This window comes from Simochromis diagramma, unplaced genomic scaffold (assembly GCF_900408965.1).
Source record: "Simochromis diagramma unplaced genomic scaffold, fSimDia1.1 OVJJ01000308.1, whole genome shotgun sequence".
Lineage (NCBI taxonomy): Eukaryota > Metazoa > Chordata > Actinopteri > Cichliformes > Cichlidae > Simochromis > Simochromis diagramma.
The window spans coordinates 1,573,131-1,589,826 of record NW_024386785.1 but is presented as its reverse complement, the minus strand read 5'-3'; the positions used below and the strand labels follow the sequence as shown (position 1 = coordinate 1,589,826).

The window sequence follows — 16,696 nt, the reverse complement described above, 5'->3', positions numbered from 1 at the left end:
GAATTTCAGGCAGCTGGCTGCAGGCCGTGTGTGTGTGTGTGTGTGTGTGTGTGTGTGTGTGTGTGTGTGTGTGTGTGTGGTATCTGGTTTTCACCAGTCGCTGACCAACTAAGCAGAATAAACAGTGAAAATGAAAAATTGTGTGCGTTTAACAAACTGAAACGGCAGCGAGTGGCATCAGAGACACCAGGAGGAAGAGCACACGAGAGTTTAATCAGCATATTTTCTAATGGAAGAAACAAAATGCAGAGTGAGAAATGAACGTCCTGACTCGGATTGTGTTGGTTAATAATTCACTGGCTGCAGACAGGCTTACAGAAGGATGTGAAATCAGCAGGTTTTCTGTGGCAGTTCTGACTTGGATGTTTTTCCTTCTTTTCCGTACAGGCTGGAGTTTCAGTGTCGTAGTTTCCAAAAATCAGGATGGCTCGAACTGCGTTTCAGCCACAAAGACAAACAGAACCCAATCGCACGGCAGTGATTAAATGGTGATCAGCGTCTGTTAAATAAGAAAGTTTCCAGTGGGAGTTGTGAATTAGATCCTTTGGAGGAAAAGGAAAGCAGAGAAGAAAGACGGAAGAAAATGATTTCTCGTGGAAATTCTGACTGTGAGTTGTTTAGAAGACAGTCCTGTTTGCATTTGCTTAAATTAAACATGGACAAACGGTCCTTTAGAGAAACAGAAAGAAATCCCTAAAAGTCAATTTTCCCGTTTCTGCCTGATGTTGTTTTTTATGAAAGAGTGAAACACAAAGACAGTCGAACACTTTAGTGTCTGTTAGTTCTGCCAGTTTCCCTCGAGAGTTCTCCATTTGATAGCACTGGAAAACCTGATGGATTAATTACTACATTTCTAATTTCTAAAGTTCTGATTTACGTTCTGGGGGGAAAAAATCAGACATCTTTTTGTTCGATTGCTTTAAATCAGCGAGTTTTGAATTGGAGAAGCTTTGTGCTGAAGAAAGCCTTGATGGGAGTTTAAGTTCTGACTAAAGTGGAAAGTTTAGACGTTCATCGAGTCAAAAGGGCTTGAAGACAAACGTGAGTTGGACTGAGCTTTAACCTCCTAGGACCTGGCGTCCACATATGTGGACATCACATTTTGGGTTATTTAGACCAAAATACAACATTTTGCTCTACAAAGCCCTGATATCCACTTACGAGGACGTTATACTCAAACTGTTCTATCGAAATTTACAACACGTCCTCATATGTGGCTCTCATTTTTCTCAGAAACAAAAATCAGGTAAAAAAAAAAAAAAAATCAGGTAATTCTTTGTTTTTACATTCTTCAGGTCCCAATCAGCCCAAATAGCAAAGAGAAAATAAAAATGCATCACATGAAAGAGTTCAGGTCTTAGGAGGTTAATACGAAAGTTTTCAGTGCAAAGATTCACAGCTGGAGTTTGAAATCTGCAGTTTTCTGACCTAAATTCCCACAAAAACAACAGTTTGGATCATTAAAAAAAAGAGTTGATGAGCGTTACATAAGCAATGTTTAATAGAAGTTTTGAACTGGATAAGCTTTGTGCAGCAGAAAGCTTTGATGATGGTGAAATCTGCATCTGTCTGTTAGAAGTTCTGACTTTGGGAACGTTTTAAAAAAAAAAGAGAAAACTGCTCGTCCTGGAAAAAAAAATGACACGAGCAAATTTCCAGCAGGAGTCCTGATAGGGATTATGTTACTAAACAGTGTGCGCGTTCCACAGGAATAAAAGCACTCGAGACAGTTCTGACTTGGACTGATGGATTTTAATAAAGAAATTACACTTGATCCAGAGATTTACAGCTGAAGTTTTAAATCAGCAGTTTTCCAAAAGACGTTCAAGGATGAAACAAACCAACAGCTTGGTTCATTAAAGAAACAAACAGACTTGTTATATCACAGTTTCCTGATTCAGAGTTTTGAATCGTATACATTTTGCACTGAAGATCGACTCGGCGACGGTTAAATTAGTATCTTTTCTAATGGAAGTTGTGACTTGCATCTGAAATCAGGTGGAAACAGCTGCTGCTGGGCGTTAAAGCCGAATCTAATTGGATATGTGATTCAGAGCTCAGCTGGACATTCGAGTTTGTTCTCGTCACATGATCCTGTCGGTTAATGAAACTCGGAAGGAGTGCGTCTGTCAGCGCGCACACACACACACACACACACACATTCGTTTCCCGAGACTTGCTCAATCCACAAACTTCACAGTGAAAGTTAACGATTTATCTTAATGGCACTTTTTCTGTCGAGTCCCCACAAAGTGAGTAATGCTCATCGCCGAAGCACACCCCGGGGCAACACAATACGACAGACGGATTGTGTCTCTGGGCGAGAGGTCAAAGGTCAGAGCGAGGCTGTGTGGGTGAGATCGCGACCTCGGGCTGTGCTCAGAACAAAGCAGGTGTTGACGGTTTGAATCCAGCCGGGAGTCACGAGTCAAAGGTCACTTCCTCTGTCGCTCTGTCACTCCCCCGTCACGTCTTCTTCTCCTCTTTCTCTGTTTCTCTTTCATCTTCTCCTGTTTACTTCTTTTCTTCCTCATCTTAATTTTCAGTCTCTCAGATTTCTGATTGCTGCTCGTTGAAGTTTTTCATTGGTCGATGTCATGTTTGCTCCAGCTAAGAAAAAGGCAGAATTTTAATGCGATCCTGTTTCGGAAAATAAGGCAAAAATCTGACTTTTGATGTGTTTTGTGGAAAAGGCTGAAAGATTCAGGATGATGTTCGCCTTTCTTGGCACGAGACTGGAAACTGGTGGAAACCAAACTGGTGGCCACATCCCCAGAGACCAGCTCCACCACCACCTCTGATTCCTACGGCGAGCATAGCCACAAAAGTCCCATTTTGGAATTTGCTGTTTTTTGTTAGTTTCTTGTTTTCTGGTAAAAAACTCACCTGAGAAAATGAAATGTTGTTTGTTTGGTGTTTGGAAAAATTCATTTTTCTATAGATTACACCTTTAAATTGAATTTTACAGCGTGTGTGTGTGTGTGTGTGTGTGAGAGAGAAATTTGTGTTAGGTTTCTGTCTGCTGCAGTGTCCTACTTTAACGTCTCCTCCCTCACTCTGCTATGAGTGTGTCTGTGTGTGTGAGAGAGAGAAAATCGGTGTGTTTCTGTAAAACAGGATTGTGCAAGTGTGTATTTGGTTGTGAGTCAGACCTGCTGCCTCTGAGTGTGTGTGTGTGTGTGTGTGTGTGTGTGTGTGTGTGTGTGTGTGCAACTCGTCAGCTCTAATTAAGCTCGGCCTCTTAACGAGCAGACAGCTAATTAACACACTAAGAGAAGCACACACACATTTGTCCTTCATCACACGCTCTGGTTTCTTCATCGTTTTTGTTGCTATCTTTCTTCTTTCCTTCTTTCCTTCTTTATTCCCTACCTTTGCACCCTTAAATCCTTATGTCTTCCTTTTTTGTGTGGTTTGCTCTTTATTTAACTTTTATCCCTGCCTCCTCATTCATTTCCTTGAATCTTTCCACTTACTTCCCTCCTGTTTTCATTCCTTTCTCTATATTTTTGTGTTTTTCTTCACTTGTCCCCTTCCTTCCTTTCTCCTCACTTCCTTTCCTTACCTTGAACTCCCCTCAGATCTTATTTCTCTTCCATTCTGTGATTTTAATTGTCGCTTTTGTAATTTTCCATTTTCTTTCCTTCTCTTTTTTCTCTCATCTAATTTTTTCCCCTTCTCATTTTCTCCTTTTTTTTTATCCCCGTTTCCTCCCCCTCTCTCTTTCCCCTCTCCCACTTTTACCCCCCTCTTCCTCCTCTTCCTCTGTGGTGTTTTTCTGGGTCAGACAGAGGGAGGGAGGCGGGAAGGTTTGGGGAGATTTGGGGAATCTTATTTTAGTCGCTCCACATTTTCGAGCAGTGTGTCTCCTCATCAGCCCTCTGCTGTATTTAACTTTACATGCTCACCATCATCATCATCATCATCATCATCATCATCATCTTCATCATCATCATCATCTCTATTCAGTGAAATCTAATCCCATTATTCGCTTTTATATCTGTAAAATGGCGGCTTTTTTTTACATGGTGCTATGAAACAGTTCAACACTTTGCATTAAGTGTGAGGCACCCTCACAGTTGCCGGGCAGATTTCTGTGGATATTCAAAGTCACCAGAGCATGAAGCCCAATGAAAAAAAATCTTTGTGCATTTGAATCTGTGAATTTCCAGTTGAAGTTCTAAACAAAAGGAAAAATATAAAAAAATAAAAAGACAGATTTTTATTTCACGCGTTCGGTATATGAAAAATATTTGGAACTGATGAAACTGCAAATTTCTAGTTGAAGTTTAGCTTTAGATTATAGATTTTCCAATAAATTATAGAAATAATATTTCTTTAAAGGAAAAAATGATTAAATTAGGTTTGTAATTGATGTTGTTTTGGATTTAAAAGCATCTCCACTTTAATTCTGTAATTAAGAGTTAACTCAGATTTTCAGTGGAAGTTCTGACTTCATTGTTCTTGTTAAAAAAAACTGTATCTCTGCTACAAAATAGCACAGAAGGTAAATCATTCGATTCATTGTTGGATTTTCAATAGAAAGACTTGTGGGTGTTAAACTGGCGGATTTTCCAAGCGAGTCTGACTTTTTTTAAAGGAAGAAAATCATCTTTGTATGGAAGACCTAATTAAAAGTTAAATTAGCGTATTTCAAATGTAGGCTCTGGTTTTTCACTAGATAAAGAAAAAGAAATTTTCTGCATAATAAAAATCTCTGTGTTAATGGAGGAGATTCTAACGGAAGTTTTGACATAATTTTCTTTGAAAATTGAAAATAAAAGTTTCCGTTTGCTCCTTCCTGAGTGATTTTCCAGTTTGTTAGCGTTTCTTATTGTTTTTACAGGTAGGTTTTTTTAATGATCGTCATTCCTTTTGTGTTCGTTTCAGATCCGCGTGGATGGGATCCCGCCGCCGGCCGAGAACGCTTTGCTGTATGAGACAGTGACTGTGGTGGAGGGGAAGCCGATCCTGAGAGACATGGTGTTCAGTCCTGACCATCAGTACATCTACCTGCTCAGTGACAGACAGGTAAATACACCTGCCGAGCCCTTACACGATCAGTCAGAGAAACGGTCACGAGACTCTTCTCCGTTCGTTTGTCCCTTTTATTTCTTCTTTGAATTTTACAGCCCAAAAAACACAAAGCTGGCGTGATGGTGACGCACCAGATCGGCTTGTTTGGGTCACCGTGAACATTTCATATTAAATGTTTATACAGAGGTTTCGTTGTGACGCTCTGACATGATTGGTTTTTTTTATGGGTTAATCTAACAACATTTGTGCTCGAAAGAATTTGATCAGCAGATTTATAACTGACCTGCATTTTAACAGATAAGGAAATCAAAAAGTTCTGGCTTAGATTCTCCCTGATTCAGAAAAATAAAATCCTGCACAGAAGAACGACGTCTGAGGGTTAAATTAGCAGATCTGTAATGGACGTTCTGCTGGACAGAACTGTGAAGATTTCCAGTAAATGATTTTAGTGAACTTTTACTCACCCAGAGAAATGTATCCTTGTATAATAGAATTACTGAATAACCTAAAGAAAATGAAAATAACAAGCTAGATCAGAACATTTCCAACTGCATTAAGACTTTTAATCATTTAGTTATCTTCTAATCAATCATGAAAACAAAGAAAAGCTTGGTGTAGATGAGATGAGGAAAAGCAAATCTGTGTAAATGGAACTAAATCAGCAGATTTCCAGAGGAAGTTCTGATAAATATAAAAAATAAAATGCTCTACAGAAGAAGGCGTTTTGTTTCATGTTCAATCATCAGATTTTCAATGGAAGTTCTGCATCGAGGTTTTCAGTAGCCAATGAAAAGAAAGAAAAGGTCTGTACACAATAAAGACTCATGGGTTGGTTTTTAGTTCGTCAATAAGGGTTCCAGTCATTAATTGGGGGGAAAATATGTTCTATATAGAAGAAAGCTTCTGAGTGTAAAATCAGCAGATTCCTAATGGAAGCTTTCCAGCAGCTAATGAAAAGCAGGGAAAGTTCTGCACAGAACTCATGAGGATTAAGTGGGCAGATTTCCAACGGACTATTTGGCTTAAATTTCTTGTAATGCAACTTCTAGCGTAGGTTTTTCAAGTTGCAGAGAACAAAGTCCTGCACAGAAGAAAGCCTTATGAGCATTATATCAGCACATTCCCAATGGAAGTTCCGCATTAGGGCTTCCAGCAGCTGATGTAAAAAAGGAAAGATTCTGCACTGAGGAGAATCTGCACATTTCTGTCTTTTTGATAAGAAAATGAGCCCAAAAAATACACAGCAGGTTAGTTTATCAGAGGAGCTGCAGTCATTTACAGGGGAGGTTACGTGTGTGTGTGTGTGTGTGTGTGTGTGTGTGTGTGTGTGTGTGTGTGTGGTTGCCAGAAAGAGAAATATGAATTGTGTTGCTTTAACATCTGCAGACAGGAAGCTGAGAATATGAATATCGCTCAGCTGGCGCCACCACACACACTGTGTTTCTGAGGGTGTGTGTTGTGTGTGTGTGTGTCCCATGTTAAAACTCTCATTGTACCACTGAGAGGAAGCAGAGACGAGTTCAACAACTGTTAGTTCCTGTGCAGCTGAGGGGAGACACACACACACACACACACACACACAAATGTTCGTCTTTGTCCATTTTAAAGCTGTGATGTCAGTAAACGACTGTCAGAACGTCCCAGCTCCTGCAGGACCTGAGCTCCTCTCCATCATGATGAACACAGACAAACATTAAATGATGTAGTTCTGGAGTCAGAGGTTTTTCACACATTACCTAATACAATATGAAATAATCACATCAGTCAAGGCATTTAAAGACGTACATCTAAAAAACTCTGGAAAAAAAACTGTGGAAGTTCTACATCAGTGATTTTGATAAAGTAAAAATTCAATCAGGGTCTGATTTAATATATTTTGATTAAGAGAAACAGAAAAGCTTCAATAAGCTGATTTCCATTAAAAATTTGTTTTTCATAGAGACACATTTTTTAAGTTGCTGATATGTTCAGAATCAGTACATTTTTAAATGCAAAGATGAATAATTTCTGTGACAGAGCAGTCGATACTGTAAATGAGCAGTTTTCAATAAATAAAGATATCAAAGACAAACATCACTGTTAAATAAGCTGGTTCTTAAAAGGGATTTCTGACATGATGTTTTTTGATGTAAGAATAATCTGGTGATAAACAGCCAAACAACAAATTGATTATTTATCTAGTCCATGATTTCCAAAGCATGGACCATGAAATGCCCATCCATCCTCTTCCACTTACTGGATTCAGGGTCATAAGTCACTGGCGGGATACAACCCCAGTTTGTTGCATGGTTCAACAGAGAGACAGACGACCGGGTTTAGACTCCGGGCAATCTGACATGTGCATCTTTGGTCTGTGGGAGGAAGTCAGCGAGAGCGCACACGGGAAAAACGTGCAGACCGTTTTGGATCAGGAAAGAATAAAGGAGTAAAGAACGAACCTCAACATACAAATCATCAGAACTTTACAAAGAATCAGTGAAAAGAAAAACGTGTGACATCACCACAGTCCTGTTTCCATTTATACTGGAAACACACCAGATTGGCTACAGTCTGCTGTGTTATCTGGTTGTTAAGTGATGACGTATGAACCCTGCTTCCGGGTCCAAACTACTCAAGCGGACCTGGAAGCAGCTAATGACGTCAGACTTAAAGGGCGGATTGTCTAGAAAAGGAGAAATGCTCAGTTCATCATGTGAGGTCCCTCAGCAGCCTCGGCCTATAGGAGTGTAAGATCAGACTCACCTGATCCAATCATAACTAAATGCTTTATCAAGATAGAAAGTTAAAAGACTGATCTAGAATCAGTAGAGAGGCTGTCTGACTCCTGAATCCAAGCTGGTTCCACAGAGGAGAGACCTGAAGGCCGAAGGCTCTGCCTCCCATTCTACTTTTAGATATCCTGGGAACCACAAGTACGCCCGCAGCCTGAGAGCAAACTGCCCTACTGGAATAATTTGATACTACGGGGTCTTTAAGAGATGATGGAGAGTGATTATTCTGGACTTTGTATGTGAATAGAATAATTTAAGGTCCTGTATACATTCCAAGTGTCCTGAAGTGTAAACACTTGAAGTACAAACAGGTCAGATGTGCAGTTGTATTTGATTAGTATTCAGAGACACAGGCGCAGTCCTCGGCTCGTTCTCTGCCTGACACTGTTTCACTGCAGTGTTACATAAACACTCGCACACATTTACATGAGCTTTCAGCAGCCAATCAGAACTGCAGGCTGGCTGCCATACGAGCAGACAGACTCGACCAGTTTGCGATCAAACTGATTGTTTCTGTCAGTGCCACACCTGCAGCAGCTGCTGCATTCACAGACAGCAGACAGGATTCCCAAACAGACACTCGCATGACCTAAAAACACTTCAATCCTTATTTCATTAGCAAAAAAAAAGTGTTGACTGAGATCCTGCAGTGTTTTCAGCTCCGTGTTTTAATCACGATTCAGTTTAGCCGCTGTGCCGAGAATTAAATAAACATAAACACGAGTAAACACATCTAGAGGAAGATGAATTGCTGGTGTTATTAGCATTCTTACAGCAACCATCCTGCATACATCCCACCTTATGTTCAGTGATACGGAGAAATGCAGTTTTCCAGAGGATGTTTTTTGGAAAGATATTCATCTCTGAATTAAAGATCTTTGTAAGAGTTAAATCAGCAGATTCCCAGCAAAACTCCTGACTTTATTCTTTTTGATTAAATAAAATAAGAAAACACAAATACACACACAGTCTCAGCGACTGTGTTTCCATGGACATGAGTATCTTTTATGAGTTTTTTCCTGTTTTGATCATATCATGAAAATGAGGTTTACTTGAACAGGACCTAGTCTGCTCATTCCCAGCACATTTTTATTCTTGATGTCTCCTAGAGTAGCTTTGCATGATTCATGATAATCCATGATCTCATGCCTTGGCTTGCCATAACCTCACAAAATCTTCTTGTTTTTAATCAACACATTTCAAAGTAAAACCTTTTACTCTGTTTGAAGTTTGCATTTTCACAGTCCAACTGCCACTCCTGAGCAGGTGGGCTGGTGGTGGGCTTAATGTCATTTTTTATCATTTTCATTCAAACCCAACTCATCTCTGACAACTGTGCTGTGCTTTAATTGTCACTTTAGGCACTGAGTGTCTGCCTTAAAGCTGTTTTTCTTTGTTTACTGCAACACATTACTGGGGTTCTCCACCAGTTAGAAGGTGGGTGGTGTTCCGGTCCAAGTGCCTTTGGGCAAAACACTCAAGATGCCCAAAAGAAGTCCCAGTAAAAACAGAAACAACAACAGTTAGAAGTAGAACATGAGAATGACATAAATGCCCCCCTCACATTTGTCTGTTGCTCTTGCCTCACCAATCGACCCATTGCTGTTTGGGTTTTCTTCTTTTTAAAAAGTAGATGTATTCATACTGTGAAACACTTACAATAACTATACATATAAATATGGGGCGGTGATAATAAATGACCCCACAGGAGCTTGAAAGTTACACATGAGGTACTCTGGGTCAGCATATCCAGTACTTCTAGCGTCACTGTTTGTGACCACTGAGTGCTGTTTGTTCAGATTCCTGTGATAATACCAAACAAAGTGTTCACAGTTCTGAATTTAATAATCTGACATTCTTGCGACTGTCAGTCTGGAAGACTTGCTTAACTTTTAAATCAGCAGATTTCCAGTGGAGGTTTAGCGCCGGGTCCTTCAACAGACAAAGGAAACAAAGAACTCTCTACCACTGAAACCTTAAATGGATTTGACTTTGGCTGACCTGTTGGAAAACCGATGTCTTGTGACCCACAACTTGTTTACTTTACCATTTACCAAGTTCAACGTTGCATTATAGCATATAACTAGTGTATTACAGGTTCATATGCTGCTTGTGAACACGTAAAATAAGGATAAAAATAAGTGTTCCGGGAGTTTCTTCTCATCAGTTGGATTTCATTGGCGTCAGCATGATTTGAACTCCACATATCAGTGAATAAACAATGTGAACGGGGCTGTATGAGAATGGGAACCACGGCGTCAGCAGCTTTTAGATGAAGTCCGACGGAAACAGCAGCGTCTCTTTAAGAGCAACCTGATAATGGGGTCAGAGAGGAGACAGGACCGTCTGTGCGAGACAATGAATGTATTCATGTGTGAACGTCTGAATGAGACCAACAGAGTTATCACTGTGTTTACTGTCTCCCTGCTGCAATGGCTTCTGGGTAAAAGATACGACACACACACGCTTGTATTTACGTCTTTGTGAGGACCCGAACTGACCGTCTCTGTCTTCACTGTCTCAAACATCCATTGTTCTCCATCTTAAACTGAGATGGCGAGCAGCTCAGTTATGTTCACGTATGTTTCATGTGCTTTCAGAGGCATTAAGTGATTCAAGGCATCACTGGTGACCTAACCAAATGTTTTGGGGGGAAAAAAGTTTTTCTAGGAAAAATAAATTTAGCCAATTTTTTTTTTCAGCTGCCTAAAAAACTGATATACAGTTTGAGACCAAATCACACAGGAAATAAAATTGTTGAACATTCAAGCCTCAAAAACACATGAACAAAAAAATATCAAATACCAACCCAGTTTTCATTCTCAGGTACCTGCCCATGTTTCTGCTTTAAACACGACTGTTGGTGGACTTGGTCACATGTCTGGTGTGAATGTTTGTTTCAGGTGAGCAGACTGCCGGTGGAGAGCTGTGAGCAGTACAGCAGCTGCTCAGACTGTCTGGGATCAGGAGACCCTCACTGTGGATGGTGTGTCCTCTTCAACAAGTAAGGAACGAACAGCTCCTGCTCTTCTTCTGCTAAAACAAAATAACAGCTTCGTCTCTCATTTTAAAATGCACCCAGTAACAGTCTGTGCGCTGGTAAAATCACTGAGAGAAGTAAATAGCATTGATTGTCTCCTTTCAAGCACCTATGAAGGGGTGAGACTTAAATAATGCAGGAAGTGAACAATCAGAAAAAATGGCTGTGTGAGGGTCAGAGCTACTTTGCCGAGGGTTAAATTGTGATGCTTAGATGGCAGGCCTTTAACGCAGTCCGTGGGGTGCAGTAGTTAGTACCTACAAAAGAGGTCCAAGGAAAGAGAACCAGTGAACCATTGACAGGTCATGGTGGCTGAAAGCTCATTATGTTACTGTAATGTGAACCGTTTAGTGCTTGGTCTGATGAAAGGTGTCGGAACATACAATGCTTCACAGCTTGCTGCATCTGGAGTTGCATACCTGCAGAACGGTCTCTTGAGTAGCCGTCGTGACCCCGTGTCTACGGCCTAAAGCGGCTACAGCCGATGGTCCGGTCTCATGAATCACAGTTTCTTTGAGATTCTGTGCACAGCCAGGTGTGTGCTCCTTCTCCTGCTTTCCTCTTTTACACCCACCCCAGCATCTGGTTGCAGCAGATGTTGGAGATCTCTTTCTGTTTTAATTTTTTTCCTCCCAACGTTTGCCAACTAAAGTCAGTCGTTGTTCATTGTTGTGAAAAGTGAAGACAACAGAGGAATGTGATGCTCAGTTTAATGTTATGCTATGAAACGTTGCTTCCTGGCATCCATGTAGATGTGATTTCGACATGTATGACCCAAGGGCCAACTGAGAAATTAAGCTAATGCCAAAGTGTCGAAAACTTGAAGTGGCTGCATGAGGCTGTCTCCAAAAGTGAGTCAATCTGCGTTTAGTCCCGCTGCAACAGCATTAACAAGCACATTTAGAGCCTGGTACAAAATACAGTTTAGGACTTTGTGTAGAGTTTGTGTTTTTTCCACTCATTCACCTGGATAACTGACAGACAGGTTAATGTTGTGGCTGATGAGGTCAAATGAAGATCTTGACTCTTTAGACATTTTAAGTTATTTTATTAAAGCAAGCAAAAGAAAAAACTTTAATTATTTGCTCTACAAAATCCTTGGAATATCTCAATTTCTTTGGGTCCAAAAACCTTCAAACATTAATTTTGCATCCAAACTCAAAAGCAGCAGTTTTTTTTGTCTTTTGTGACGCCAGCGTCCGCAAACATTTCATGCTTTTTTGTTCTATTTGCTCTAAAAGAATTAAAACTATTAATTGATTTTTTTTGGTAACTGATTAAGTTAAAGCAAATGGCAGTGAATCAACTACAGTAACCACTTCCTCTCCAATACATAAGAATACATGTTTAAGTTTAAAGTCAGTCTCTGTATTTCAAACATGAGAAGAGAAGCAGGACATAAATTAGAGAAATAAAAGTACTGAACAGAGTGTGTGTGTGTGTGTGTGTGTGTGTGTGTGTGTGTGTGCGCGCGCACGCTCCCATGAGGCGTCATTAATGCTTCTATAAATGGTTCACACAGTCTCTCTCATCACGATGTTTGATGTTCAGCATCCAAGCAGGTGGAGGAAGTTCCTCTTTGGATTGTCATCAGTTAGCTCCCCCTTCAAAGTAAAAGCCTCTGACTGGCAGTGAACTACAGAGAACAAAACACAGCTTGTTTTTATGCTGAAGCTTCTAGATATGTTGCAGCAGGACATCTTTGTGCGTAAACCCATCTCCCAGTGTGACATGAAGACATGTCGCCCTCACTTTTATAGTTTTAAGTTTCTTTCTAAAATCTCTGACTGTTCAGACAAGAGAAGGTCTGAGTGGATGAAAAAAATATCTGAGCAACTTTAATAAGCTAGCTCAATGGGAAGTCTCCTTTTTGAACCTTTTTTACCCCGAGTTTTGCCTCCAAGGCCAGGTACAGACTCCACTACTTTAAAGAGTGATGTCTGGTGTCTGGTTCGCAGTGTGAAAGGAAAAGAGCAGAAAAGCAAACTGTGACTTATTCAGTTCATCAAACGGATGATTTTAACTGTAAATGTACAATCTTTGTGGTCCTCTCTGCTTTTCATCTCCTCTCCTCCTCACGCTCCCTCTCTCATTCTGTCCATCTGTTGTTAATTAGAAGTAAACAGATCATTACTGCGGGCTGCTGTCTATGCTGTGTGGCGCTGCATATGTTGGAGCTGCTGCTTTCTGCAGACACCAAGCTTCACCTCCGACTGTTTCCTGCTCCAACTCCACCTGAAATCCCACGACGACACCAGTGTCACTCACCACTCACTTTAATTTTATTAGTGAAATTCAACAAATAGAAAATATGTTTTCCATCTTTTTTTTAGTTTGACAGATCCTGTCGTCCACCAGTGTATTCCTCTGTCACCTGATTTTAGGTTAATAGTCACAACCCTTTTAAAAATATAGAGAGTGAACTAAATGTAATAATAATAAATTAACAACAAAGAGAAATAAAAATAAAAATAAATGTCATAAAGAAGTTAGATATAAAAAAATGTTTATATCTAAAAATGTGATATAAAAAAATTAGAAGAGTTAAAGTAAATAATCATTGCATGAAATTTAAATAAGTTTTAAAATTGTGCGTTTAAAGACAAAGTAAAATGTTTTTAGTATCATGAAGTTTTATTTATGATTTTACATCACATTTACACACAAAAGATGTTAAAGTGCTAAAAGATTAAAGATTAATTAATTTAATAAAGTATTTAATTTAATTTAAGTAGTTAATTTAATAAAGTACCCCTGGACTGGCAGACCGGGGTGGTGGTCCCCATCTTTAAGAAAGGGGCCGGAGGGTGTGTTCCAACTACAGGGGGCTCACACTCCTCAGCCTCCCTGGGAAAGTCTATGCCAGGGTGCTGGAGAAGAGAGTTCGTCCGCTAGTCGAACCTCGGATACAGGAGGAACAATGCCGTTTTTGTCCTGATCGTGGAACACTGGACCAGCTCTTTATCCTCTCGAGGATACTCGAGGGCGCATGGGGGTTTGCCCAACCAGTCTACATGTGTTTTGTGGACTTGGAGAGGGCATTCGACCGTGTTCCTCAGGGGGTCCTGTGGGGAGTGCTCCGGGAGTACGGGGTGTTTGGCCCATTGCTACGGACCATTCGGTCCTTATACAACCGTTGCAAGAGCTTGGTCCGCATAGCCGGCAATAAGTCGGACTCGTTCTGTTGTGGTTCTGTGGTTCTGTTGCCTTCATCAGGTGATGGCCTCCAGCTTGCCTTGGAATGGTTGGCAGCCGAGTGTGAGGCAGTGGGAATGAGAATCAGCACCTCCAAATCTGAGGCCATGGTTCTCAGCCGGAAAAGGGTGGAGTACCCACTCCGGGTCAGGGACGAGACCCTGCCCCAAGTGGAGGCGTTTAAGTATCTCGGGGTCTTGTTCACGGGTGATGGGAGAAGGGAGCGGGAGATCGACAGACGAATTGGTGCAGCTGCTGCAGTGATGCGGACGCTGTCTGTTGTGGTGAAGAGAGAGCTGAGTGTAAAAGCGAAGCTCTCAATTTACCGGTTGATCTATGTCCCTACCCTCACCTATGGCCACGAGCTGTGGGTAGTGACCGAAAGAACGAGGTCGCGGATACAAGCGGCGGAAATGGGTTTCCTCCGAAGGCTGGCCGACCTCTCCCTTAGAGATAGGGTGAGAAGTTCAGCCATCCGAGAGGGACTCAGAGTAGAGCCGCTGCTCCTCCACATCGAAAGGAGCCAGCTGAGGTGGTTCGGGCATCTGACAAGGATGCCTCCTGGGCGCCTCCTGGGCGCCTCCTGGGCGCTGTTTTCCAGTCATGTCCCTCCGGGAGGAGGCCCCGGGGCAGACCCAGGACACGCTGGAGAGATTATATCTCTTGGCTGGCCTGGGAACGCCTTGGTGTTCCCCCAGATAAGCTGGAGGAGGTCGCTGGGGAGAGGGAGGTCTGGGCTTCTCTGCTTGGGCTGCTGCCCCCGCGACCCAGCCCCGGATAAAGCGGAAGAAAATGGATGGATGGATAATTTAATAAAGGAAGTTATGAGCTACTAATGTGAATTTTATAAAGTAACTGACAGACAATAAGTTAGCACAATCAAAATGATTTACATGATCCTCAGAAACACCCATTTGTAAACGGGACTTGATCTGAAAGGGCGAATGAGAAGAAAGTATATTTAAAGAATTAAGATCTGAAGATGATTGCTGATGGAAAGCTGCAAAAAAGTAAACCGCTGTAAGGTCCAGCCTGAGGTTCAGAGCTACGCTTGTGTCAGTCAACAGCACTAAATAATGTATATGTTTAGTAGATGTTAACCTCAAAAAGCTGATTTGCGTTTCATCATTCGTCCAAGTGGCTTCTTCCGTCAATGTTAATCCCTTGGTTACTTTTCACTCTCCTGCAGGTGTTCCAGACAGGAAGCATGTGACAAGTGGGAGGAGCCTCAGCACTTTAATACACAACTGGACCAGTGCGTCAACATCTCTGTTTCTCCGAGCAGCATGTCAGTCACCTCCCCGGCAATGCAGGTATGAACCATTATTTTCTTAATTACATAAAATACTCTCCGTCAGAATTCCCATTACAATCTGCTGATTTTCCCTGAAAGTCAGTGGATTTATTCTTTAGTTCAGCTGTTTGGTTCATGCAACAGCTGTGAATAGAAACCTTTCTGAAGTGTAAATAAGAACTTTACTTTTAGTGATCGAGTGTCTGTTGGTGTCCAGTTAACCATTCAGGTGCAGAACGTCCCTGCGCTGTCTGGTGGGGTTACCTGTGTGTTTGAGGACCTGAGTAATGCCCCCGGAGAGGTGCGGGCCAAAGGTCAGGTGATGTGTATGTCACCATCACTGAGGGACCTTCCAGCACAGACACACTCCTTTGGTAAGAAACACACACAAATTCATGCTTCAGTGAATTCAGAGGACATCACCTTTCCTTACTGTCCTGTCGTGTTCTGGAAATTTGACCTTTAACTTGACCCTCACTTTAACCTAACCCTACTTTTCTCTTAACCTTACCTTAATCTAACACCAGCCTAACCCTAAAATTCAGTGGTTTGCCTTTTGGGGACCCAAAAAGTCCCCATTCTGAGATTGTGCTAATGCAAGTCCCCAAACAGCAGAAAAACAAGTATACACACTCCCACTTATTCTGAACTTGTTTCTTTTGCCTTCTCGTTTTTCTCGGTTATCACATTTAATGTTTTGTAATCATGTCAGCTTCAGTGTAACGCGCCATTATATTGATCACTATGAACTAAGTATTAAGAAGGATGTTATTATGCTGTTAATTTCAGGAGCGAAACGAGTGGTGCAGCTCAGCCTTCGCTCCACAGAGACTGGACACCAGTTCATCACCACAAACCTCATCTACTACAACTGCTCTGTGCTCAACTCGTAAGCCTTAAACACCTCTAACCTAATTATCTCGTGTGTCTCTTCGGTAATGAACTCATAAATTCTTGCTGGTTGTGCTCGACCACTCAGAACTTTTCTCTCTTTCCTCTCTTAGGTGCACTTCCTGTGTCAGCAGTGAGTTTCCGTGTCATTGGTGTAAATATCGTCACATCTGCACCAACAACCTGCAGGACTGCTCCTTCCAGGAGGGACGAGTCAGCAACATGGAGGTAACACACACACAGACCTGTTTTCATCACTTAACTGGACTTACAACCAAGCGCTCACACTAAAATGTGATTCACCGTATGGGACTTTATGTCCCCCGAAGGAAGGTGAAGGAACATCTTTGGGTCCCCACAATGCTTCACATAGCTGCCTGGCATGTTTCGACACTAACATAAGGCAGAGAGGATGATAAGTAGACGTAATATTACTGTGATTATTAGAACAGAAAAGGTCCAGGTTTC

The 16,696-nt window shown here is 41.5% G+C and overlaps 1 protein-coding gene across 1 annotated transcript in view; it reads left to right on the top strand.

The window, feature by feature from the left end:
* plxna3 (plexin A3) overlaps positions 1-16,696 on the top strand; it is a 134,221-nt gene that overhangs the window by 75,606 nt on the left and 41,919 nt on the right. Inside the window, exons 7-12 of the mRNA XM_040022702.1 lie at positions 4,891-5,031; positions 10,712-10,812; positions 15,233-15,356; positions 15,555-15,711; positions 16,127-16,226; positions 16,342-16,456. Coding sequence (XP_039878636.1) covers positions 4,891-5,031; positions 10,712-10,812; positions 15,233-15,356; positions 15,555-15,711; positions 16,127-16,226; positions 16,342-16,456 — 738 coding nt within the window. The remainder of the gene's footprint in view (positions 1-4,890; positions 5,032-10,711; positions 10,813-15,232; positions 15,357-15,554; positions 15,712-16,126; positions 16,227-16,341; positions 16,457-16,696) is intronic.